Source organism: Pinus tabuliformis, chromosome 1_2, assembly GCF_031772625.1.
Source record: "Pinus tabuliformis cultivar Carrire ecotype Pingquan chromosome 1_2, CPIR1, whole genome shotgun sequence".
NCBI classification, from domain to species: Eukaryota; Viridiplantae; Streptophyta; class Pinopsida; order Pinales; family Pinaceae; genus Pinus; species Pinus tabuliformis.
The window spans coordinates 499,136,969-499,163,663 of NC_142298.1; the positions used below are offsets into that span (position 1 = coordinate 499,136,969).

At 37.6% G+C, this 26,695-nt stretch overlaps 1 protein-coding gene across 1 annotated transcript in view; it reads left to right on the top strand.

The window, feature by feature from the left end:
- Positions 1-26,695, top strand: part of LOC149206525 (general transcription and DNA repair factor IIH subunit TFB2-like) — a 486,113-nt gene that overhangs the window by 26,193 nt on the left and 433,225 nt on the right. Inside the window, exons 2-3 of the mRNA XM_089393737.1 lie at positions 13,777-13,944; positions 18,095-18,163. Of these exons, the coding sequence (XP_089249863.1) occupies positions 13,777-13,944; positions 18,095-18,163 (237 nt within the window). The remainder of the gene's footprint in view (positions 1-13,776; positions 13,945-18,094; positions 18,164-26,695) is intronic.

Consider the following 26,695-nt stretch of genomic DNA (forward strand, 5'->3'; position numbering starts at 1 on the left):
CATGTGCTAATTTTGTATGTCCCGACTGTTGCCGCACAAAATGTCACGACAATCGCTCAGATCAGGGGCTGTCACCCTAATCCCCGATCTCTTTGTTTAAGCCTGTCTCCCGCAGCTAAGGGGGGTAGACCCTATAGGAAAACCTGTCTCCCGCAGCTAAGGGGGGTAGACCCTATAGGAAAACGGATCACCAACTGTGAATCAGTTGGTTTGGGAGACATGAAAGGAAACCAGCACTAAATAGATTTTATTAAATTAATAGACTAGTGCCTTAAGGAGCTGATGATTAAATGATTATTTATTGAATATTGCAGAAATATAAACCATGTAGAACAATCATTTATCATCAAATAACTCAAACGATGAAAGATTTTCAACAAATGCACAATGCCTTAATGGTGATCCAACAATTAAACTTAAAGAAATTAAAAACTTTAAAAGATCACAGAATTTAAATGCTGATCAGTTGCCACTTTCACATAACTAACTTCAAGATAAACATTAAGGCGTTTAACTATAGAGAAATGGAACATGGAGACACCAAAAATGAAATTTTCAATTTTTTGTAAAGCTTTTTCAAAATATTTTTTAATTGAAATTTAAAACTGAATCCTAAAAGAACTTTTTTATTTTATTTTTTTATTTTTATTTTTTTTGAAAAAACAAAATAAACTTTAAAGAAAATCTAATTCAAAATTCAAACCCTAAGCTAAACAAATCAAAGTTAAAAACTAAAAATAGCACACACACACACATATATATATATATATATTTTACTTTTTATTGATTTTTTGATCTACTAACAAATAAAACTAAATTCTAAACTAAATAAAATCAAAACTAAAACTTTTTATGCCTTTTTATATTTTATAATTTTTATGATTTTTTAGTTTTATAATTTTAAAACAAAACTTAAAATTAAAATCTAAACTAAAATAAAAAAGGAATTTTTTTTAATTTTTATTTATTTTTTATGAATTTTTTTATTTTTATTTTTATGATTTTAAAATTTTTAATTTAAAGTGGAACAAAACTTACCATCCAAATAAAATCTAATTTAAAACAAAAAATTGATTTTGATATTTTTTACAAAGATTCAAAATTTAAAAAAAAATATATAAAACTAAAATCTAAAACTAACCATTTAATTCTAAAATCCTAAACTAAACTCAAATCTAAACTAAAATGTATCCAAAATTAAAACAAAAAGAACTTTAAATGCCTAAACTCAAAACCAACGTAGAACAAAAAATCATAAATCAAAATACGTCAAACCTAAACCTATCCTATCTAACCAAACGCACGCACAACAGATAAACAAAAAATTGAAAATGCCTGATTGCAGGTCTGCGGCAGAAAGGAAGAGCAGGCTTAGCAATGGAGCATAGCTACGGATTCACTGAAAGTTGCTGCTGTGTGGGAAGTGTTTGGTTTATGGCTCGAAATAGCAGCGTAGAAAATCGAATCCTCCCTATGCATACGCATAAACCCAGCCCGTATAAACACAAAAATTTACTGTTTTGCTGCATAGGTAATGGGGGTCAAAGGTTTTCAACGAGCTGAGCGTGGAAATGATGCAGGGATAACAACGTTTTGATTTCTGTCTGCTGTGTAAACACAAGGAGCCGACATTTGCTGTTTGCAGGTTTAATAGGAGAAGGATGCGTGCGGATTTGGTAGGGATCAACAACGGATTGAAGGCAGCGTGCTGATGAGGGAAACAATGGAAGCAACGTGGAAGAATGGCCAACTCGATGGTGGAAACAAGGAATTACGCCGAGGAGAGCAACAGTGTGAAAAAAAAGTTGAAGCTGCGGATGGAGATGAGGATTTGCTAGATGCCCGCAGCAAAATAAGAGCGGATGTATGATCTGACAGTGAAAACTGTGTGGAAAAATAGAGGGAACGTACAATGATGGAAAAAAATTGAAGCTGCGAGAGGGAAATAACAGCGGCTGCGTGAAGGCTGAGAAGGGACTGCGGGTTTCTATGGCAATCCCACCGGGCAACCAACAATTAAAGAAAATACTTTCCAGGGACTTTGATAAAATTACTTGAGCCACTTATCTTCAGTTCTGTAGATGAAACCCTCTCAAAAGATTTCCAAATCTGAAAGTAACAGAATTTAAAACCCTTGGACAGCCAAAACAGAGACCCTGCAAAAACTAGATTTCTTCTCAGACTTGCAACCTGCAAATGGAAAACAAAAAACCCAGAAAATATATGCAAGGATTAAAAATAAAACCCAAACCAGCTATGAATTTACAATATTTACATATCTAAAGCTCTTTAGTAGCCAGATTTATCAATAATCACAGTAGTATTATCAGAATTTAATTTTAATGTGAGACACTTCAGAAAACCCTGCATGCACTCATAAAAAATTTCAAATGATAAGCCCGGGATCAAGAACTGGCTAGGCTCTTTCAGAAAACACAATCCGGGAGTTGGCTGGTTTAGTCGAGAACTTCTCCTAACGCCCGGTAATCTGGAAAAAAGGATTTCGTGCACAGCTTAAAATCAACCATTAACATAGAGGGAGAAAACAATAGTGAAACCCAAATCAAATGGAGATACCTGCCACTATATTTCAGAATCTAAACTATCATTTAAACCCCAAAGATCAGACAAGATACCTGTGCCTAGATCAATCTTCATTAAGCTATCCTCAATGGCTGAAAATAAAATTATGCAGAAAAATAAAACAATCTTACAGCATTTCCAGAAGAGTAACACCAGCAAGATTTTTAACCCCAAAGTCTTTCTTTATTGCACAAAAAATGACTACAACAGAGCTTTCTTTAGCACCAGACTCTCAGATTCAATCTGATCTCAAATTACCCCTAGCACCCTATTTAAAGGAAAATTTCCCAATAGCTAGTTCGAGTGATCCATGTCAAACTAATCTCGACCATCGATGAGGATCAAGATATCTCCTAATCTCATCCATCGAATCTTTAATGCATTGAAAAATTGAAATTCTGCGTTTATTTATTCAAAATATTATTATTTTATTATTTTTTAAGTTTTTTTTTTTTTTTTTTTTCAATTTTAATTTATTATTTTTTACTTTATTTTATAAATTTTATTTTATTTTTTATTTTTTCAATTTTTATTTTTTTAGTTTTTTATATTTTTATTGTTTTTTATCTTTTCAATTTTTTAATTTTTAATTTTTAATTTCTTTTTAAATGGATCCTCGAACTTAGCCTTTGGAAAAATCACCTAGGACCTAGGACTTAGGACTTATGAGGGGATTAAAACATTTTCTAACCCTCAAGACACTTTACATCATGACTTTTACAACTTTACATCTCAAGGGGGAGAACCCATTTGACATAGACCCTCATAAACCACCCAGTTCTACGACATAACTATAATCTAGCAGATTAACACACTAGGATTTTTCTAAGATTCTAATGACAAAATCCATTCCAGCTTTGGGGTTAGGCTGAAGGAAAACTCTGTTGATCATGGATTGGTGCGACAAAAAACCTTTCGGAACATAGATTATCACTAGAAAATTAGGTCCACCTAGGCAATTTACATACATGACTCAACTCTGCTAAGATTATTTACAATTCACACATGCAGACTGGGTTTACAACATAAATTGATCAAGTCGACGATGATTGTCGAATGGCACGAACATGTCGATCAAGCACTATCCCTTTTTTGTGAAGAAAAGGGGGTGTATTGCTATGGGTAGTTGACTCGTAGTGGTCAACACCGACCATGTTTTGCATTTTGTGGTACATCTCCTGTTGAAAGTGGCCAGATTATGCTTTTTTTTTCTTTTTAGCTGCATCAACCTCAAGGGCGTTGTTCCAGGCTCGACCCAAAGTATGAACAAGGGGAGGGGGAGGTTAACTCTTAGTGGACCTAGAGGAAAAATGTGGATCTGGATGGGGAAAGTTATAAATGTGGTTAGAATGAGTGGAGAGGAGTGATCTGTACGGAAGCAGGACCATGCAACGAAAATCAAGATTTCCCATGTAGTGCCATCCCTAGAGCTAATTGCCAATAAAAGAGATTCCATAGGACTAGGATACAAGGCTAATCACCAAATCGGGCAGAGGAGACAAGAATACAAACCTAGCCAACTCTTTTCACCGAATCCCCCCACTAATTCATGCCCAAAAGTGTACATCATAAGTAAACAAAAATACTCAATTACATAATGATAAGCCATACCTTTGGGGTTGGGAGGCCCGCCTTTAAACATATGATCATAAAAGATGGGCAAGAGATCACATGGCTAGCTGAGGTGGTGTAGATAGTGGCACATCAAGCTATCTGGTGGCTGCAGGGGGCTATTCGCTGCTGAGGACCTTCTAGAGAAAAAAATCTCTTATAATACCACCCATGGATGGTGGGTAACACAACCATTTAAAACCACTATTTACTTAACCCTAGCTTTTTTTATTTATAGCCTTTGCTCCTTTGTTGATCTTACCCCTTATAGGCTATTTCCTAAAGCTGTGTGCCCTAAATTTGCATACCATATAAACCCTAACTTATATCATTCTCCTTAATTACAAAGGTCTTAGGAAAGTGTACTTAAACTCCAAGAAACTCTTATTTCAACCTTTCAAGACTGGGATGGTACCTTTTTCTTCAATTATTCGACCTTGCATCACCATTGAGCCTTCCTTAGTTGTGTTGCTTATGATGTTTGTAGGGAATCCTCTCTTGTGAGGATAATATCCACCACTAAATAGGTGGAGAGAAGCCAGGTGATAGTGGTGGCTGTGTGAAAATTTCAACAATGAAATCTTATTGCAGCAACTAGAAATTATTCTTCTAATTGTTAATTAATTTTAACAATTTATTTGCTATGAAAAATAATGCATAAATCACACTGCAACCTTCACATATAAAATACTGCAGAAATAAATAGTGCTGGACGCTGAGAAAATACTAGCACACAATAAAAATGACACCATTATTTTTGGACAATTGTCCCCGAAAAAACCCAACTTGAGAAAACCGGTGCAGCGACTGAGGGTTTTATTATTATGCAGTAGTGAAATTCTAAGTACAATCTATGGATGTCCAACTGGCAATCCAAACAACAATAAAATTTGGCCAAAATTATTTAAGGGAATTTCCATTTTTCCACAAGCAACCTAGGCACAACTTCCCTTCAAAAAATTCATCCTTGTGGACCTTCTATGTCAGCCTCTACCTAGTGCTTGCGCAGATCCTTTGACGTCTAAGCATGAAACTGCCTCTGTTGAAGTTGTTTTGCCTGTCTCTGCTAAGGAAATTGATTCTTCGACCCTCTGGAAGGCTTTCCTGGCCTCTAGAAGCTTAATTGATTTTTCCTCCAGCCAAGTCAAATTTCTTTTCTGAAGTAATTGTGCAGTACTCTATGTTGCCTCACTGGGATCAACTTGGCCTCTTTGTTGTCGTCTCTCCGGATCTGAAAAACTTCATCCGGATTTGAAAAACTTCTTGCGGATCACTATTTTTTCCCCTCACTGTTGTTGATTTGGGGTAGCATCGGATGTGCTCTAGCCACGAAATTTGGTGCAAAGGTTGGGGCACATGAGATCTCCAATACCCAAAAAGGGTTTGGGCAGATTCTAAACAGATCAAGAGATATTAAAATAATTAATATTTTTAATGGAGTCCCTAAGTCTAAACTTAGGGAAAATAAAATATTAATGTATATTAATATGAATTTGTGTTAGAATGGTCCAAAAGACATGGATCAAACCAGATCTAATCTTAGTCGTTGATTAGGGACTTAATCTCGGTCGTTGATTTGTCAACGAGGAAAGTATAAGAGGGAGGCTTGAGGGTCACTTGAAGAATACACCAAAGTGATCAGTCATTCTATTATCTAGATCGGGGTTTGGTAAGAGAGATAGAATCAGTGATTGGGGAGCAGCTGAGGGGCATTGAGTACAGAGGGGTAGAGAGGCAGAGATAGTGCTGGGAGAGCAGCAGAACAGCCAGAGAGAGATGCAGGAGAAGCTAGTGCTCACGCAGGGCTACGCAGAGGCAGCTAAGTGTTGCGCAGAGCACCAAAGCGCTGACGCAGGACTCCAGGGGCTAATGCAGGCCAAGATAGGTTGACGTAGGGCCTGTGCTGGGCTAGGGAAGGCTGACGAAGTCCAAATTGGGTGGACGTTGGGGTTTCTAGGGCAAATTGGTGCTGAGTAGCTGTTGGAAGGATTATCTGGGGTTTTAGCCAGTAGATTTGTTAGAAATTGAGAGGTATTACTACCAAGGAAATTCTTTGTTGGGTAGGCCAATTTTGGCACCTAGATTGTACTTTGATATTGCTTAATAAGAAAGCCCTTAGATAGTTGCAACAGTTTTCCTGCGTTGGGTTTTTCTGGGGACATTAATCCAAAAATAATGGTGTCATATGGTGTGTTTGTTTATGTTTCTTTTTAGTTTCTGATATGTAATATGTTGAGCATGCACTAGTGTTTATTTTTAGTATTTACATTGTAAATAACTTGTTAAGGAAAATAACAAGTAGGTAGGAATAAATTAGATAAAGTGCATGGAGGGTTTCTAAGTAAACTCAGAAACTTCAACAACTATCTTTGCTTCCTAACCGAAGCTCGAACTCGTCGGCAACTGACTACTTCTACTCTGGAAAATTGAATTCTCAAATGTGACTCTGTTACATTTTCCATCACCACATCGATCCCTTCTTATATCTTCTTGTTGGGACTTCAACGACCAAGATTAAATTTTAATCAATGGCTCAGATCATTTCTGGATTGATTCGTGTGATTTTTTAGAGAATTCTCACCTTGACTTAATTAATTTTGATTAATTAACTAGTTTTCCTAAGGTTAGACTTAGGACACATTAAAAAATAGGTTAATAATCTAATTAAGTCATCTCTAGGTGGAATTTTCAGAAACAATTTCTGGGTTTTGGAGATCTTATGTATTCCAGCCTCTCCACCAAATTTTGTAGCTAGAACATGTTCAATGCTACAGAAACTGACACTTTCTCTTAGTGAGAACTATGTTCTCTCTAGTGCTGCACATCTTGCCACAACACCTTGTCTCTATATCACCTCCTGTCACGTTGCTGATGTATGGCCATACTGCCCACCAACCACTACGCAAATTTGATGTTGCATCTGTAGCCTGCCGCTGACACTACTATACTTTTGCCAACTCTGCATTTGCACTGCAACTCCCTCTCATCTATTGTTGCTGCAACTGAGAAGCATCCAAAATATTAAATCATCTATGTTCAATATGATGTATTTGTCTCCTGAGTCTCTGACTGCTACTAGCATTTTCACTGTCACTGAAGAATTTGCGTTACTGCTTACTCTGGTACTGAGCCACCTGCTCTGCTGCCAACATTTCACTGTGCTCTTCAACAGCCGACTGCTACTAGTTTGAAATTGTCACTCTAGTACTGATTGCATCAACTGCCACTGATCCACCCTACTACTGAATACTGTGGGTCCCCGTAGCAAGGTGATGATCCATGAGGTGGACTCCTCAAGGACCCTGCCCAATCTCTATAGCTCTTTGGGGCTACAACTCCAAGTCACCCCACCTCACTCTTGGAGGTATGGCTGCAATCATCGCGAAGTCTTCCTCCAACTTGGAGCACAACCTATCTATCTCAGCATGTGTTGTTGCCTGGTCCTGCCTGTCCTTCTTTCTAAGAGGACACTGGGTAACAAACTCACTACACCTGAAGCACTTGACCTTAGATAGGTCCTTCTTTTTCTGCTCCCCTTGCCCTTGACTGGGACCCTTTGATGTGAGGGCCACATTCTCCTCCTCCTTTACACCCTTCGATCCGCTGCTACTACTACCACTGATGCAGCTCTTTAGAAGAGTTCACCTCAACTCCTCTTGTTGCAAGTCAACCCAGATTCTGTCTCATCCTGGTAGCATGTCTTTGCCCAATATACTTTGGATGGAGACTTGCCAATCCTTTGAGACATTGTTTAGTGCCAGTTTTACTAGCTCTGAAGGTTGAGGTGCTGCCCCAACAACTGTAATCTGGTCTCGAAGCTCTTGAATCCTAGTGAGAAAGGGATCTATGCCTCCCCCCTTTTGCATCTTGATGCAGCTAAGGTTTTCTTCCAGGAACATTTTCTGCTGCTCGAAAATACCCTAGTATAGCATGGAGAGAGCTACCCACATTTCCCTGACAATATTATTACCAGAAATATGCGAGATTATGTGATAACGAACTCCATTGAACATCATCCTCTTTGCTGATGCCATCTCCTTCTTGTATTCCTTCGGCTAATCCGCATCCTAGGGAACTGGCACCACATTATCTATGTAGGCTTTTAGGTCATATTCATCTAGAAGGAAGGACATCCTAGCCTTCCAAATGACATAGTTGGAAGCTGTTAATTTGGGGTAGCATCGAATGTGCTCCAACCACGAAATTTGGTGAAAAGGTTGGGGCACATGAGATCTCCAATATCCAGAAAGGGTTTAGGCAGATTTTAAACAGATCAGGAGATATTAAAATAATTAATATTTTTAGTGGAGTCCCTAAGTCTAAACTTAGGGAAAATAAAATATTAATGTGTATTAATATGAATCTGTGTTAGAATGGTTCAAAAAGACGTGGATCAAGCTAGATCTAATTTTAGCCATTGATTAGGGACTTAATCTCGGTCGTTGAGATGTCAATAGGAAAAGTATAAGAGGAGGCTTGGGGCTCACTTGGAGAGTACACCAGATGATCAACCATTCTATTCTCTAAAGTGGGGTTTGCTAAGAGAGATAGAATCAGTGATCGGGAGAGAAGCTGAGGGGAATTGAGTACAGAGAAATAGAGAAGGTAGAGATTGTGTCAAGAGAACAATGCAACAACCAGGGAGAGTGAAGCAGAGCCAACAAGGGCAAACACAGGGCCACGCAGAGGCAGCCAAGTGTTGCATAGAGCACCAAAGAGGCCAACGTGTTTGACGCAAAGGCCCAGAAAGCTGATACAGGGCCTCCTGGGGCTGACGCAAGCCAAGAAAGGCTAACGTAGGGCCAGCGTGAGACAAAGAGGGGCTGACACAGTCCAGATTGGGCAGACGCTAAGGTTGCAAGAGCAATTTTGTGTTGAAGAGCTGCCGGAAGGATTTTCCGGGGTTTTAGCCAGGAGATTTCTCTCAAACTATGAGGTCTAGCTGCTAAGGAAATTATTTGTTGGGTAGGCTAGTTTCGGCACCCAGATTTTACTCTAATATTGCTTAATAAGAAAACCCTCAGATAGCTGCATCGATTTTCCCACATTAGGTTTTTCGGGGACATTGATCCAAAAATAATGGTGTCATGTGGTGTGTTTGTTCTTGTTTCTTTTAGTTGTTGATCTATAATATTATGTTGAGCATGCATTGGTGTTTATTTTCAGTATTTACTTTGTAAATAACTTGTTAAAGGAAAAATAACAAGTAGGTAGGAATAAATCAGAAAAAGTGAATGAAGGGTTTCTAAAATAAGTAAAATTAGAAGCTTCAACATGGTATCAAAGCGTGATTGCAGACCACAGGAGGACTAAAAGACATCAGCTGAGCGGAGCAATAGCAGTAGAAAACAACTGTCTCGAGGTGGCAGAAGCTGTTTCTAGCAGTGCAGAAGCCATGAAATGTGACATTGAGACAGCCAGAGCCACGCAGAAGAAGCCGGGAGCTACGTAGAGCCTCAAATATGCTAGCTTTGCTGACACAGAGGGCCAGAGGGAATTGATTGACACCTTCCTCGAAGGACTGAATGAGATTCGAGACCAGTTGACTGCTATAAGAGCGACACCTGATCAAGAGCTTATGGTGAGGACAACCCTGAATGTTGTCTCAGAAGATTGGGAAGTGTTTGTCCAAAGTATCCTAGGTAGAGGGACTTTGCCACCTTGGGACGAGATGTGGGCAACCGTTCATCAGGAAGAGATCAGACGACAGTCGAAGATAGGTAGCAGCAGCAAAGGGATCAAGGTCAAGTAGGAGGAGGACGATGTGGCCCTAGCATCTGAGGGAAAGTGGGAGAAGCGAAAGAAGAAAGATCTCTTCAAGATCAAGTGCTTCCACTATGGGGAGCTGGGTCATTATGCGACCCAGTGTCCAAGGAAGAAAAGTAAGGGAGAGTCTTCCGAGACTAAGGTAGTGCCAGCAAAGGCGGAGAAGGAATTTTTGATAGACGATGACTGTGCCATGAGTGCACACACGCCACTTGAGTAGAAGTGGGGAGACATCGAGCTGTAGTAAGGTGGACTAAAGGCGATGAGGGGTAGGATCCTTGAGGTACCCAGCCTCTTGGATTAGACCTTGCTACGGGAGCCTTGACAAGGAGTAGTAGGACTCGTTGAGTGGTAGATACGAATGCAGATGGAGCGATAGAGAGAGCTACAGTGCAGGAGTCCCGCGATAGCACAAAGCTAGCAAGCTGCAGCAATGCGAGAGGCACAGGAGTGTTGCATCAGTACAGGAAGGCATAGAGAGGTGTGCAACGGTGTGAGATGTAGGGAGTTATTGCAACAATGCAGAGGTCAGAGAGGGAGCACTTGTCAGCGGCAGAGGGAGCTTCGGCATCAGTGGGTGTTTCTAGCCCAATAGGGAGGTTAGTTGGGAGATCAGTTACTTCTCAGTAACTGAGTTGCAGTGCAATAGTGGACAGCATGATGAGAGGAGGTGCAATGCGGATGCAGCGTTGGGAGAAAGGACCAACAACAGCACAGATGCAGAGGGAGCTGTTGTACAGATGCAGCAATGGCAGTGGCAGAACCATGGGTAGCAGTACAGGAGGCAGCAACACAGAGGATGTTGGGCAGGAAGGCCTAGCAGCATAAGTACCAATGCTGGATGATCAGAGTAATACTCAGTGAGGAGTATTGCTAGAGCACAGTCCTCGCTAAGAGGGACTGTTGATTTGGGGTAGCATTGAATGTGCTTCAGCCATGAAATTTGGTGAAGAGGTTGGGGCACAGATCTCCAATACCCAGAAAGGGTTTGGGCAGATTCTAAACAGATCAGAAGATATTAAAATAATTAATATTTTTAATGGAGTCCCTAAGTCTAAACTTAGGGAAAATAAAATATTAATGTGTATTAATATGAATCTGTATTAGAATGGTCCAAAAAGAGATGGATCAAGCCAGATCTAATCTTAGCCGTTGATCAGGGACTTAATCTCGGCCATTGAGATGTCAACAGGAAAAGTATAAGAGGAGGCTTGAGGGTCACTTGGAGAGTACACCAGATGATTAGTCATTCTATTCTCTGGAGCGAGGTTTGCTAAGACTCAAGAGAGATAGAATCAGTGATTGGGAGAGAAGCTGAGGGGCATTGATTACAGAGAAACAAAGAAGGCAGAGATTGTGCCGAGAGAGCAGCGCAACAACCAGGGAGAGTGACACAGAGCCAACAAGGGCTCACGCAGAGACAACCAAGTGCAAAGCACCAAGGCCAGCGTGTTTGACACAGAGCCCAGAAAGCTGACGCAGGGCCAAAGTGACATAGAGAGGGGTTGACGCAGTCCAAATTGGTTAGATGTTGGTGTTGTAGGAGCAGTTTTGTGCTGAAGAGTTGCTGGAAGGATTTTCCGGGGTTTCAGCTAGGAGATTTCTCTCAAATTGTGAGGTATAGCTGCTAAGGAAATTCTCTGATGGGTAGGCCAGTTTCGGCACCTAGATTGTACTCTGATATTTCTTAATAAGAAAACCCTCAGATAGCTGCACCGGTTTTCCCACATTGGGTTTTTCCGGGGACATTGGTCTAAAAATAATGGTGTCATGTGGTGTGTTTGTCCTTGTTTCTTTTAGTTGTTGATCTGCAATATGTTGAGCATGCACTGGTGTTTATTTTCAGTATTTACTTTGTAAATAACTTGTTAAAGGAAAAATAACAAGTAGGTAGGAATAAATCAGAAAAAGTGCATGAAGGGTTTCTAAACTAAGTAAAATTAGAAAATTCAATAGAAGCTCCATCTAATCTATCCTGATCCCTAAGCCCCACTGTGGCCATCTATGATTAGGTCGAAAAGTCCCTCTTTCCCTCTGCTTGGTTGTTGCTCTGCTACTCACACTCCCTTCTGGAATGCACATATATGCTAGCTTCTACTGCCAATTTGCCTCGAAAAATCAAACTTCTGAGACTCGAAGTTCCTGGGAGAATTTTTCCCTTTATTGTGTGCGCTTTTCTCTTCCACCCAACTTTGGTTCTGCTGTAGCAAACCCTTTGTGTCCAACAAAGGAATTTGCTTAGTGAAAATTTGAGCTGCTGCTCCCTCTGACTTTTGGAATCACTAAGCCGGGCAATTCGACTTTTCCGCAATCCTGCAAAAGAAAATACTTGCGCACACACAATAAAAATGACACTGTTATTTTTGGACAATTGTCCTTGGAAAAACCCAACTTGGGAAAACCAGTGCAACAACGAGGGTTTTATTATTATGCAACAGTGAAATTATGAGTACAATCTATGGATGCCCAACTGACAATCCAAACAGTAAGAAAATTTGGGCAAATTATTTAAGGGAATTTCCCTTCTTCCACAAGCAACCTTGACACAACTTCCCTTCAGAAAATTTGTCCTCTTGGACCCTCTGCGTCAACCTTTGCGCAGTGCTTATGCGGATCCTTGAATGTCTAAGCCCTACACTGCCTTTGATGAGTCGTTTCGTTTGCCTGTACTGAGGAAATTGATTCTCCGGCCCTTTGGAAGGCTTTCCCGACCTTTGGAAGTTGAATCGATTTTTCCTCCAGCCAAATCGAATTGCTTTTTTGAAGCAACTTCATAGTCGTTTGCACTGCCTCACTAGGAATATCGACCTCCTTGCTATTACCTCTCTGGATCTAGAAAACTTCCTCTGGATCACTGTCTCTGCCCCTCACTGTCTCTGCTTCCTCACTGAAGCTCGAACTCTCCGGCAACTGACTGTTGCTACTCTAGAAAATCGAATTCTCCAAGTGACTTTGGTGCATTCTCCATCACCACATCGATCCCTTCTTATATCTTTCTATTGGGACTCCAATGGCCAAGATTAAATCTTAATCGATGGCTCAGATCATTTCTGGATCGATCCGTGTGAGTTTCTAGAGAATTCTCACCTTGACTTAATTAATTATGATTAATTAACCAATTTTCCTAAGTTTAGACTTAGGAAACATTAAAAAATAGGTTAATAATCTAATTAAGTCATCTCTAGGTGGAATTTTTAGAAACGATTTTTGGATTTTGGAGATCTCATATATCCTAGCCTCTCCACTAGATTTCATGGCTAGAACAGATTCGATGCTATAGAAACTAACAGATTGACCTCTTGTTTCCATAAAACTGAAGTTGCCTAGTAAGGCTTTGCACTAGGCTTGCTAGAATTTGCAACAAGTTCTAGAAGGACATCAGTTGATCTAAGAAAGGCTCTAATGATGATTCTCAACCTCTTATAATTGTGATGGAGTTGAGTATTTGAGATGAAATGTGATTTGATCCTTACTAGTATAGTGTTAAACGCTTGATGGCATGGTAGTTATTTTTGCTTGCTTTCCTATGAGACTTTATTTTCAATTGCAATGTACTTTTGTAGTAGTTGTGTGATGCTAGTATAAATTGAAGATATAAGTTAGGATAATGTTTAAATACATTTCTTCCTTGGTGGTTTTTCACCTTTAAAAAAGTGTATGGATTTGAATTATAGTCTATATACAATAAAAACAATTAAATGATCATAATCACATTTTTGCTTATTAATTTGAATTTTATTAGACAATGTTTTCATTGTAACTTTTTATATATTTTATATGAGCTTGATGTGTTTCTAATTTAATGCAACTTTCCAGATCCTTGCCTCCTTTGTCCAAGCAATATGTTTTACGTCTACTCTATATTGACACTATGGTTGAAGCTAAAGTGATAGTAGAATGGGTTGTTCCAAATGAAGATTCCAAGCACAAAATTGCGATTGATAAGTTGTTGCAACTAAAAGTGTTTCTTAAAGAGATAGACAGGTCTCCCTCATACCTTTACAAGGCTCATTTTTATTTCATTTTATAGAGAATAGATAAGTGAAAATACTTTCATTTACATAACATATGGAATAATTTTTTGATTAAATTTGAAGCTTTTCTATTACAAAAAATTATATATATATTCCCTTTGACTAATTTGAATCTAAATCTACATACCCTACAATGACAATAACAACAGTAATGATTATTTTTGAAACATATTAAGATTTAAAAGCTAATTGGAATATTTATGATATTGTTCTTTCTACATAGTTGCTTATGTTGCTGAATAATGATGTGAATCTGAATAATGTTATGATGTTATGGGGTGAATTTAATGTGTTAATGAAGAAATGCAATTATCAAAGCAAAGAACAATATAGCCCTAAGTAAAATTAACAAGCGTACTGTTGGAACAAAGTCATAGAATTCTCCCCAATCACCAACAAAGTCCCTCTGAGAATCTCTTGCAATTTCTCCTCAAAGTATCAGTCCTTCTAGACCTTCCTTGTGACGAGATTCCACACCAAATCAACTCTTGCCAATGATGACCTATGTGTTGAAGAAAGTGTAACTAGGTTCAGTATTTACAAATGTAATTTTGATCTTTGTACTTGTCAAGAAAAAGAAATACTATTTTTGTAAATTATAAGAATGAGTTTCTTGCTCATTTCATAGGTCTAGGAAAATAAAAGAGTCAAAGTTATGTATAAGGAGCTCTTCTTGAGCCTATGTATAAACGAATACTAGTCTAAAAAGCCCTCCAAGAAAATCATAATCTACCGTGTCAGCCCTCCTGGCCTCTGCATCAGCCTAAAACCCTCTGCATTAGCCCTCTAAGGCTCTGCGCAACCTCTTTGGCCCTCTGTGTCACTTCTGCAGCCTCTGTGTGGATGATGTAAGCCCTTCTAACCTCTGCGCAATCACTGCTGGCCTCTGCATGGCTCCCTCTACCTCTACACTGGTCTTCCAACAATATCTCTACCCCTCTGCCTCTGTACTCACTGCCCCTCACTGCAAACTGATCACTGGTTCGGTTTCTCTTAGCAAACCCCACTCTAGAAATTCGAATTGACTGCTCACTTTGGTGTGTCTCCAACTGACCCTCAAGCCTCCTCTTATACTTTTTCAATTGAGCCTTCAACGACTGAGATTGTATCTCTAATCAACAACTAAGATTAGATTTGGCTTGATCCATGTTATTTAGAACCTTTTAACCCAATTTTATTTTAATACCCATTAATATTTTTATTTTCCTAAGTTTAGACTTAGGAACCCATTAAAAATATTAATTATTTTAATATCTCCTTCACTGTGTAGAATTTCCCCAAACCATTTCTGGGTCTTGGAGATCTCACGTGCTTTAGCCTCTCCACCAATTTTCATGGCTAGAGCACATCTAATGCTACCCCAAATCAACACTCCGTAGATAAATCTCCAAGTTTTTAGAAGGATCTTATTTTATTATTTTATTATTATTCTAGAAGCTTCTCCATTGACTTTATCTTAAGTGACTTTCTAATTTATATTTTTTTTCACTTAAGTCACTTTTGGCCTTTTTCCTCCAATTAATTATTTTTTCTCTTTTTAATTAAATGACTAATTAAAGTCATTTCTAATTTGGGAAAATAGTAAACATCCCAACATACTCTCTTCGATCACTAGAAGTCACTTCTAAGTATCCCATCCTGTAGATCTTCTCGTTTTGGTTCCAATGAGCTATTACACTGAGGTATTCCATCAAATATTTCTACCGGAGGTGTAATTAATTAAGTTAGGCCTATTAATAACTTCATTTTTTTGAAAGTTGTCGGAATGCAACATAATGAAAGGCAAATTGTGCGAATGATGGTATATGCCAAGCGAATGCCATCAAATCCCATAAAAACCCCCTGATGGCATTAACCTGCTCCCCTGACCTGGCCATCCCATGCCCTGGAAATCCACCCTAGTTATACTATAGAGAAAAATAAAAAAGGGGACATGACAAAAGGGGTGAGATTCTCGCCCGAAAATCTCTTGTGCTAAGCAACATGAGTTGACTTGGCTAAGTAAGTCAAGCAAACTAGTGTTCACATCTGAAATTGGCAAAAAGTACCAAAATGGAGCTCTCCTCTATTTATCCTAGTTGTCTTCTCTCTCCTTGCGGGCTCTCCCATTTGATCTCTTTCTCTTTCCTTCTTCCCTCCAAGTTGAATTCTTCAAGGGAGTTCAAATTTCTCCTTGGGTGACCCCCACATTCCACTACCCAAATAATTTTCCTCCTTTCTAATGTTTAGGAGCCTCCTTTCTCACAAAATTAATTTTATGCCCCTCAACCCCTTTTTCCTAAGTTTTGTGTCCAAAATTTGTCCTCCATCAAAATTTCAAAATTGTAGAATTCACTTAGCAGAATTTTATTAGAGGGAATATTACATCTAGTTGACCTTGGTTTTTCACTTTATGATGGGGATTTTTACACATAAAAGTGATACTTTTAGAGGTAACATGCTGCAATTAGGGCTTTATATTGGTCAATTAGGTAATTGGATAAGAGTTCGGATGAGGTGTTTTCCTTTTTTGGTGTTTTTTCTCTAGGTGAATCCTTTATGCTATGCCCTTTTCATGAAAGGATGCATGTTGTTTCCACCTAGAAGTAGAATCTCCCCTTATTTTTCTTTGCATGTTCATACAAAGGTGCCTTTGGAATGGTGTTTTATTCTCTCATTTTCAACAATGTAGATCCTGTGATCATCAGTAAGATTCTCCATGTTATTACGACAACTTTTTCCTCCATTGTTCATCCATTTTGAGCCCCTGTAGTTGTTTTATAACTCCATATACCCTATTGGATATTTCCAATGTGGAAAAAGTTTGCAAAAAATCGGAATTAAATCCTAAAATTGTGATTTTTTCAACAAAACGATTTAATCCTCCAATTTTTTGCAAACTTAAATGAAAAAATCGCGATTTATTTGTTATATGCCCGATTTTATCAGGAGTCGACCCAAAAAGTCAACTGTCTTGAGAGTTGAGACTCAGACAAGATTCAAGATTCAGGAGTTGATTCACTATTTTGATATGTGATGTAGCACTAGACTTCATATACATATTATATATTAGCTTTCTTTACATGTTTATGTGGAAATGCATTTATTTGATGTTAAAAAAAAATGAATATTTTTGTGTTTTTTTAATTTTGCCGACTTTTTCAAAAAACTCCCGATTTTAACGAGATTTTCAACTTTTGGACCCTTGCCGAATTAATCCCGACTTCGACTTTTTCCACATTGGATATTTCACACTAGTCATTCACCATCAAACACCCTCAATGATAATAAATCATGTACAACTTTCATTCTATTAAAGCTAACTCTTCATGTAACCTTGTGTTTCCATTGCATAGATTTTATGATCTTATTTTAGGGATACCCATTTTGTGCTACAAGATAATCTGACTAAAGTGTGAGAGGAAACTCCTCTGGTGATAGTGGGTAACCCATTCTTTGTTCCTCCTAGGTCTTGTGCTTTGGGAATTTATCATATAAAGTGAGGGCTTTGGTGGTAACATGTTGCAAGGGCACAACAACCTGCATTCAAAATGGTTGTCCCAATTAAATTTTGAACAACAAAGCCTTTACATACAATTGAAATTGGGGACAATTTCCTATAATTAGGAAGGATGTGATGAGACTTAATCTTAGGTGAGAAGTGGATCATATATTACATTATACATTTTTATTTGTACCTCCTTTTTGTAAACCTCAACCAACACATAACATAAGTCACCTGCCATTTGTAAGTCTCACATATATTTTCACTTTCTCTTTATAAATACATCTCTTACCAACTTTGGTATTTCTACATATATAATGGAATACAAAGTCTACAATGCATACAATTATGACCTTTATTCCTTTGCAATTTGCATACGAGAATCATTTCACTCTTGTTTTATTTCAGAGCTAATAATAGTTAATGGTAAACTGAAAAATAATTTGAATTTTTATGTTTAATTAAAACATTTCTTAAATTAATTCTTGCTTATTGTTTTTCACTCTTGTTTTATTTCAGAGCTAATAATAGTTAATGGTAACCTGAAAAATAATTTGAATTTTTATGTTTAATTAAAACATTTCTTAAATTAATTCTTGCTTATTGTTTTCAACAGGAAAAAGAATGATTGTTATAAACTAAACCCTAAATTTCAAAGACAACTTCGTCGAATAATAGAAAATGGGTAAGTCAGCTTGCTTTCATTTAAAAATGCTAACATAAAGCTATATTTATTTTACTAAATGCATTTGTTCTATAAGTCTGGAATCTTGAGAAAATTGTGAAGAAAAGAAATTTGAAAGTAGGTTTTGATGACCAAGGGAAGGAATTGTTAAATTTCACACTGCTCTATGCTGTTTCAATTTTTTTAGCCCAATTCAATTCATCAATTAGCAATCTTTTCAATAACAATTAATATTTCCAATCATCAACAGTAATTGAAGATATCACGATAAATGCAATGACAAAGGAAACAATCAACACATCAACAAGAGACACCAGATTTGGTTAAAGACTAGGGAAAAACCCACTACGGGGAAATCCTTTTGAAATTCTTCTTCTTATTAGATTGTCATAAAATGTTTAGCACAGAGTACAATGACCCCATTTCAAAATCATCCAATAAAATAGTCCCAACAACATTCAAAAATATGTTCCTAGCATCAATATAGATCAGAGACAACTTTTTTTGTCTACGGTCAACTGTATTGCCCTAGACCCCAACCACATGGAGGAAGAAGGATGTGTGCAGTTGGAAGGTCACATTGTTGAGCTTGCAAGCTTGCAGTTATAGCTGAAATCTGCCTATGACAAGCTTGCGGTTGTGACCCAAAACTGAGGAAGAAGGATGCGTGAAGTTGGAAGGTCATGTTGTTGAGCTTGCAAGCTTGCAGTTATAGCCAAAATTTGCTTGTGACAAGCTTGCGGTTGTGACCCAAAACCCGCGAACACATTCGAGCTTCGGACCTGTAATATCAAACCTGTAGGAACCAAATTTTTTGACCCAACCTTAGACCTGTGCGAACCAATAAATGAAAAAGAGAAGAAGAAGATGCTCGGTGATGTCCAAATGAGCTTGAGGTCACTTGTATTTATAGGCTTATTAGGGTGCCCATTTTTCTGTTAGAGTCGACCTAATCAAATGTGACATTGTGGGATTTAATTCAAAAGTGCCCTTTCCCTTGTCCAAATTGAGTGCTTCAACAGTCAAAATTTGTCGTCTAGAAAAGAGGAATCTAGTCCCATGGTTGGAATTTGTCACTTAGCTACCAAATTAACACCCCATCTCAGCTAGGGAGAAATTCCAACTACATCATGTAATAATCATGTGTATCATGTTGTCATATCATGTCCCATCTCTATTTAACTCAATCTTCTAAAACATTCTCGAATCTAAAGAAGAATCATCATAGAGCATTAGCTATTTCCCTCCATAATGTCGGAGATCACCTCTCAATCTGAAACAATATTAGGGAGGACATCTCAACCTAAAACTACATCAGGGAGCACATCTCAACTCGGAATCTCATGGGGGAGAAAAACATCTTCTACCCCATATTGAGTAATAGGAGTTATCACATATGGGAGCACATCTCAACCCATCTTGTTGCCCACTGATCTTCCCAACAATGACCCTCAAGAGTCATGTGATAGACCACCTGCATCATAATCAACTTGGGTTGTACACCAAGCACTCTCTCAACCGGTTGCCTAGACAGGGAATGGTATTCCCAACAAGCCCAGCTTATGGGTATGATGCCAACTGGGGTTTACTCTGCGTAGTCCAAGATAGAGGAGCTAACATCTCCGACCCTATGGGTGAAAGGTAGGGGAGAAACGTCTACGACTCTATTGTCCAAAGATCCCTCAACCCCAGGAGCCTGCCATCTCAATTCCTCACCCTAGGAGCTCAGACAAGGTGGAAGAGTCGGCTCAATGTTCTCGATCAGTGATGCCCCTTATCAACAGGGGTCACATCCATTAGTCCAAGCTTCTCTCTGAAGACCAAGAACTTCCCTTTTGGCAAAGCCTCAGTGAGAATATCTACAATTTGCTTATATGTCGATATATGATGGACCCTAATGACTCCTCTCTACACCATGTCTCGAATGTAATGATATCGAATCTCTATGTGCTTGGAATTGTCATGAAATACGGGATTCTCTTTCAGACAATCCCACTCTTGTTGTCGTAATATATCATTGTAGTGTCTAGGACCTGCTCAAATAGCTCTCCAAAGAGATTCCTCAACCAAATTGCTTTGCATCTAGCCATGTAAGTGGCAATGTACTCTACCTCGGCAGTACTCAATGCTACGGAGTTCTAATTCCTTCTCATCCAAGATATCATAGTAGATCCAAGGCTAAAACAACATCCAGACATACTCTTCTTGTTGACAACGTTTCGTGCCCAAACATTGGTATGTCCATGAAGTCGAACATCTCCAGCAGAATATCTCAAACCAATGGGGATAGTCCCATGCAAATATATCAAAATGTGTTTGGCAACAATCCAATGTGCATGGAGAGGCACGGTCATGAATTTACTCAACGTATTCACTGCATAGCATATGTCTGGACGGGTGTTCACTAAGAATATTAGAGCCCCAATCAACTTTCTATACTTGGATGGATTTTCCAAATCAGGTCCAGCAACTTCTCCACAACTTCTTGAAATTCATTTTTATTGGTGTGGGCAAGGACTTGAATTTTTTCATTCCAAATCTCACCAACAACTTCACGACATATTTTCCTTGTGAAAGGAAAATCTCACCGGGCCTTTGCCATATCTCAAGGCTTAGAAAGTAGTGCATGAGAATAAGTTCTTTATCTCGAATTTAGAGGATAACTCCCTCTTACACTTGATCATCAGGGGCTCACTCCCTGTCAAGAATAGATCGTCAACATATAAAACCAAAATCAACGACATACCTTAGACTACCTTGAAGTAGAGGTTGGGATTGAAATTTCTCGTAAACCCCATCTTCACCAAACAACTATCTATGCGAGCGTACCATGCTCTGGGGGCTTGCTTCAAACCATACAATGCCTTCTTCAACCCACAAACATGTTTCTTTGATCCTCTACTTCAAATCCTTGTGACTTCTCAACGTACACTTCTTCTTGTAACATGCCATGGAGGAATGTTGTCTTCACGTCCATCTGATGAAGGGTCCATCCTTAACTTGCAACAAGAGAAACTATCGAACAAATGGTTGTATATCGAGCCACAGGTGCAAATATATCATCATAATATTCTCCCTCTTTTTGGGAGAATCCTCGAGCCACAAACCTTGCTTTATATTTCTCAATGCTATCATTAACTCCATGTTTGATCTTGAATAGCCATTTTGAAGTAACCACAAATTTTCCCTTCAGTCTCGGCAGAACATCCCATGCATCATTCTTTATTATTTATTCATATTCTTTGGCCATAACATCCTTCCAAACTTGGTCTTTCACGACTTCTTCAAAGGTGGGAGGTTCAACTTGAATCCTAGTGCTCATAGTTGCAACATAACCCTCGTATTTGCATGGATTCTTGCTTTCTCTAAATGATATTCGAATGGGAATGGTCTCTCGTCATCCTGTAATGTGTCACGAAGCCAAAGTGGCCTCTTCTTGGTAAGAGGATCACATGGAGCGGGATCTACGGGGTCCATGGGTTCCATTGGATCATCAACAATGTCTTTCTCGGATCCAGGCACAGTGTAAAATATCCATATCATCATTCTTCTTCTCAGGAGGAGGTGGAGAAAGGTCTTGTTGTCGCATAGAATGTCTAGGCATCGCGACATCGCTCGGATTTGGGGCTGTCATCCTGATCCCCAATCTCTCTGTTTAAGCTATCTCCCTACAGCAGGCTAAGGGTGGTAGATCCCATGGAAAAGTGGAATGAATAAGAACTAGTTGGGAACCAACCAGTTCGGGTGACACAGTGAAGCGATCAAGTACTTGATTAATATTTAGCAAGACTTATAGGATTTGATTAGATTTTAAATGATTGATACCAGTGCCTTATGGAGTCAATGATCTCGCTAGGGAAGTTAAGAACAATTAATCGATTAGCAACTACTGCTTAGATGAATGACTATTTTATATGAAATGCAGATCCTAAAACTAATGTGAGATGCAAGAATCTTGGTTAATTTTAGTTAAATGCCTATTTAAATGTGAACCTTTCAATCCTTTCTGTGTTGAGCCTGATTTCATAGTAATTGGCAGAGAGAAGATCAAGAGAAGCACACTAAGGTGTGATTAACGATACCTCTCTTGAAATTTTAACATACTTGGTGCCTCCGATGCTGCAGAGAACTGTGGCTCTGACGACTGCAAGGTCACTGTTTTAAGTACTATTAAAACAGGTTTCTCAAGAAAAGACGGATGGAGATCTATCTGTCTGTCGACCAAGCTTATGCTTGGAAGTAAAATTTATCTATGCAAAATTAACTTATATGCAAATGCACTAGATGATGAGAAGATGAGATGAAGTTAGATTCAAGGATGAAAAGATGCTTATGTTGCAGAAACTTCCAATACCCAAATGAAATGTTTTCTTTATTAAATGAAGACTCGAAATTAAACCCTTGAAGATATTACAATTATAACACAAGCTTATTTCAAATCTTTTTGATATAGTTATAGCTCAAAGAGAACAAAACCTTGTTTGCAATTAATATTAATAGATGCTCAAAAAATACTCAGTTTATGCATTTTATTACAATTCCCTGACAGAGTACTTAATTTTCAGAAATTAATTTTTAGGACAGTAGTAAGAAAAACTTTATGACAGCAATATGACAATGAAAATAGTAAGCTATCAATAATATCTTTATGCCAAAAATTTACCGAAATTTTTCCAAACTTGCCCACATGAATTATCAAAAAATTTCAGCCTGTTATGATGTGATTTCCCGAATTATATTAGATCTGATATACTTATTACAACGAGCAATTAAAACATGAAATAAGCCTAATGATAAATGCCCAACTCAAGAAATTAATTCTTTAATGTATTAGACAACTTAGGAATTAATTTTAGGCTAACCCACATGAAATTTTTCCACTGTTATATTTCAGAGTTCAGAAACATAATTATTCAGAGATAACAATGACCCAAAATGTAGATCTAGGCCAAATTCTTGATACACATTAGACATAAATGACTTATTAATATATTTAGCAATTTTTTAGTTAATTTCAAACCACTTCGATGTGTTTTTCACCACTATTAGAAAGGTATATAACTGTTGTAGCAAACATTGAGGAAAACAATGGTTTAAAGGTCAAACCCTTAGGCCCTAGGCCTTGAAGATCACTTGTCAAAGTTGCCAAAAAAATTTCAATACCTGAAAACAAATTTTTACCAAATTTTTTGCAAAAACCCATTAATGATTAGCTTCAGAAAATCAAATATTCAGATCAGAAATGGAGCAAGGGGAATCTAGTGCTAATGAGAGCTAGCACTTGGGCTAGGAGAAGGCAGACCTGGGCTTTGGAGCCCCAAAACTTGAAACCCTTGTTCTAAAAAAAATTATTTTGCTTTAGATCTTCAGATTTATTGCAAAATCTTTAATGGTTGGCCCTGTAAAAATATTTGGGATAAGATATTGCCCTCCAGGTCCTAGATCTGTCTCAAAATCCTCAAATCTACTTGAAAAATATCAGATCTGAAGATTTACTTGGCTAATCTCTCAGATCTATTCCTGCAAACAATCTTTGAGCCCAGATCTTGCCCTCCAGGGTCTAGATCTAGCTCAGATCTGAAGATTTACTTGGCTGATTTTTCGGATCTATTCCTGCAAACAATCTTTGAGCCCAGATCTTGCCCTCTAGGGTCTAGATCTAGCTCGAACCTGAGGATTTTCTTGGCTGATTTGTCAGATCTATTTCTGCACAAGTGAAAAGAGAAAAACCCAATACCCAATATATACAAAATAGAAAAAATCCCAAAAATCCAAGTGTTAAAATTCAAAATTATGTTACAAAATTTCAGATCTACGCAAGTAAATAACAAATTTATACAAATAATTTAAAGATCTATACAAATAATTTACAGATCATATTTGAGGAATATGGGTCCAACTCCGCTCCCAGATCTGATAATCTAAGGCTCTTAATAGCCAGATCTGAAAAAATTTCCACAAAATATTTAAAAGATTTTGAAATTTAGAGAGGTACTAGCCCAAAAACACTATGCAGAAAAAATATTATCGTTAAATAAATACTGAGGCTTATATGAAGTAGGATCTTCAGAAAATATGTGTTGAGAGTTGGCTGGTCCAACCGAGAACTATCCCCAAACGCTCAACAAGAACTTGGCTGGCTGGTCAACCATCAAATCAAGTAGAGAAATATAACATCAATAAAATTCTGAGGAAATAGAGATACCTGCTACTTCAATCAAAATTAAAAATGTTACCCTAGATCCAACAAACTGAATAAGGTACCTGTATTCAGATTATTCTAAGAGAGCTATTGATTGATAGTTTTCACATAATATTAAGCAGAAACTAAAACAATGTTACCATAAATTCATGAAGAGGAACACTACAACACATTGAAACCCCAAATACTTTTGCATTAATTCAAAAAAGTACACAAGAGAGCTTGAAAGCTTAGTAGATGATTTAGAGATTAGATGATCTCAACTGACAACTGACCTTCTATTTAAAGATAAATCTTCCAATGGCTAGCTTGAGTCATATTTGTCAAAGTAATCTAGATCATTGATGAGGATCAAAATTTTTTTTAATCTCATTCGTCGAAATTTTAATTATTGAGGAAATTTCAATTTTTCAATTAAATGCATTTTAATTAATTCAGAAATTAAATTTTTGAATTAGTTTCGTCAAAAATTTTGATTTTGACTTAACTCGAGGGACCAAAGGCTTAAAATTTAGCAAAATAATCAATTAACTTTAGTCCTTGCACCTCTTAAAATTTAATTTTTGAAGGAGCCACAAATTTTTCCTTTGGAAAATTTAAATTTACTTAGGACCTATAATTAATTAAATTTCTGGCTTAGGATTTTAATAATTTTTGCCAGAAAATTTAATTTAACCTATGAGGAGATAAATTATTTTTTTAACCCTCAAGACACTTTACATCATGATTTTCACATTTTTTACATCTCAAGGGGGAAAAGGCATTTGCAAAAGACCTTCACAAACTACCCAGTTTTGCGACACAAATATAATCTAGTAGATCAAGCAATTTGTAATAAAATAATCTAACCAAATAGTTAGCATTATCCCCAAATCATTTTTACATAGACTCGATCTAGAACACTAAGACTCCTCTAAGATCTCAGTGACAAAAACCATTCCCGCTTTGGGGTAAGGCTGAAGGAAAACTCTGCCGACCATCTGAGAATGGATCAGTGAGATAAAAAACCTCCCGAAATGTAGATCATCACTAGAAAAGTAGGTTTACCTAGGTAATTACATACACGACACGGATCAGCTGAGATTATTTACATTATACACATGCAGACTGGGTTTACATTATAAGATGATCCTCAGGCTGATGATGATAGCTGGATGGCAGGAACACATTGATCAGGTGTTATCCCTTTTGCGAAAAAAGGGGGTGTACTGCTATGGGCCGTTGACACGTAGTGGTCAACATTTGGCTCTACTTGGAGACACGTTGCTACAACAGAGGAATGTGAGAATCCAAAATTTGCATCCATGCAACACACAATATAACATAAGTAGTGTCCATCCAAGAAATCATCATATAACATTAAGCACAAGAAATATATAAGCTATTCATTTATTAATTAGTCCAATAACATGAAAAACACAAATCTAACTACAAAATGAAATACTGAAATAACAGGGCATAAGGTTAGAAATACAATACAAAGATGCCCATGGCATTAGATGTGTTCAATATAGTGCATACTGAGCATTTGCCTACTTTCAGGCAAATCTGTCGACTGTTTCTCGGATGTGCCATGTCCAATTCTACATACAGTTGGACTTTTTCCTATCTGAAAATCAAGTTGTTCGTGATCATCTGATGCATCAAATCGCTTTCTCATTTTCTTTCTCTTGCGTTTTTTCTTTGTGGTAGGCTGTATCACTAATGACGTGGAACATTATGCTTCAAAACTCTCAGATGAAGTATGTAAGATATGCATGACATGTCTTTTTTCATTCTGCATGTGCTTTGTCAAGGATGATGCATCAATCGCACAGGTATCATGTGTTATAACTTGACCCTTTTTTATTTCTTCTTCGATCATGTCATTCTTAGTTAAATCTTCGTTAATGGAGTTAACCTCTTTCTCAGGATATTCACAACAAGACGGGACATGTGATTTCCTCTCTTCCAGCCTTTTATGTAATGAATCCATTTCTCTGGCATGTTTTACTATTAACTTCGCTTGATTGAGTTCAGTTTTTACGAATCTTTCTTACAGAGTGACATGAGTAGCTTGCGTAGCCTTTATTTTATTCTAAACAATGGACATCTAATTAGAATGATTAACTTCCATTATTTTTAATCTGTTTTCGATGATATGTATTCCATCTGTATTTATGACACATGGTACCTACTTTTCTTCTATGGCCAATAATCTATTCTGAAGAGATATTTGACCAACTTCCATGTCCTTTATAATTTTATCATTCTTTGCTTTCATGCCCATGAAACAGTTTTGCATATAGTTTATCTCTTTCTTATGATTTCCCTGTTGATTATTATAATCG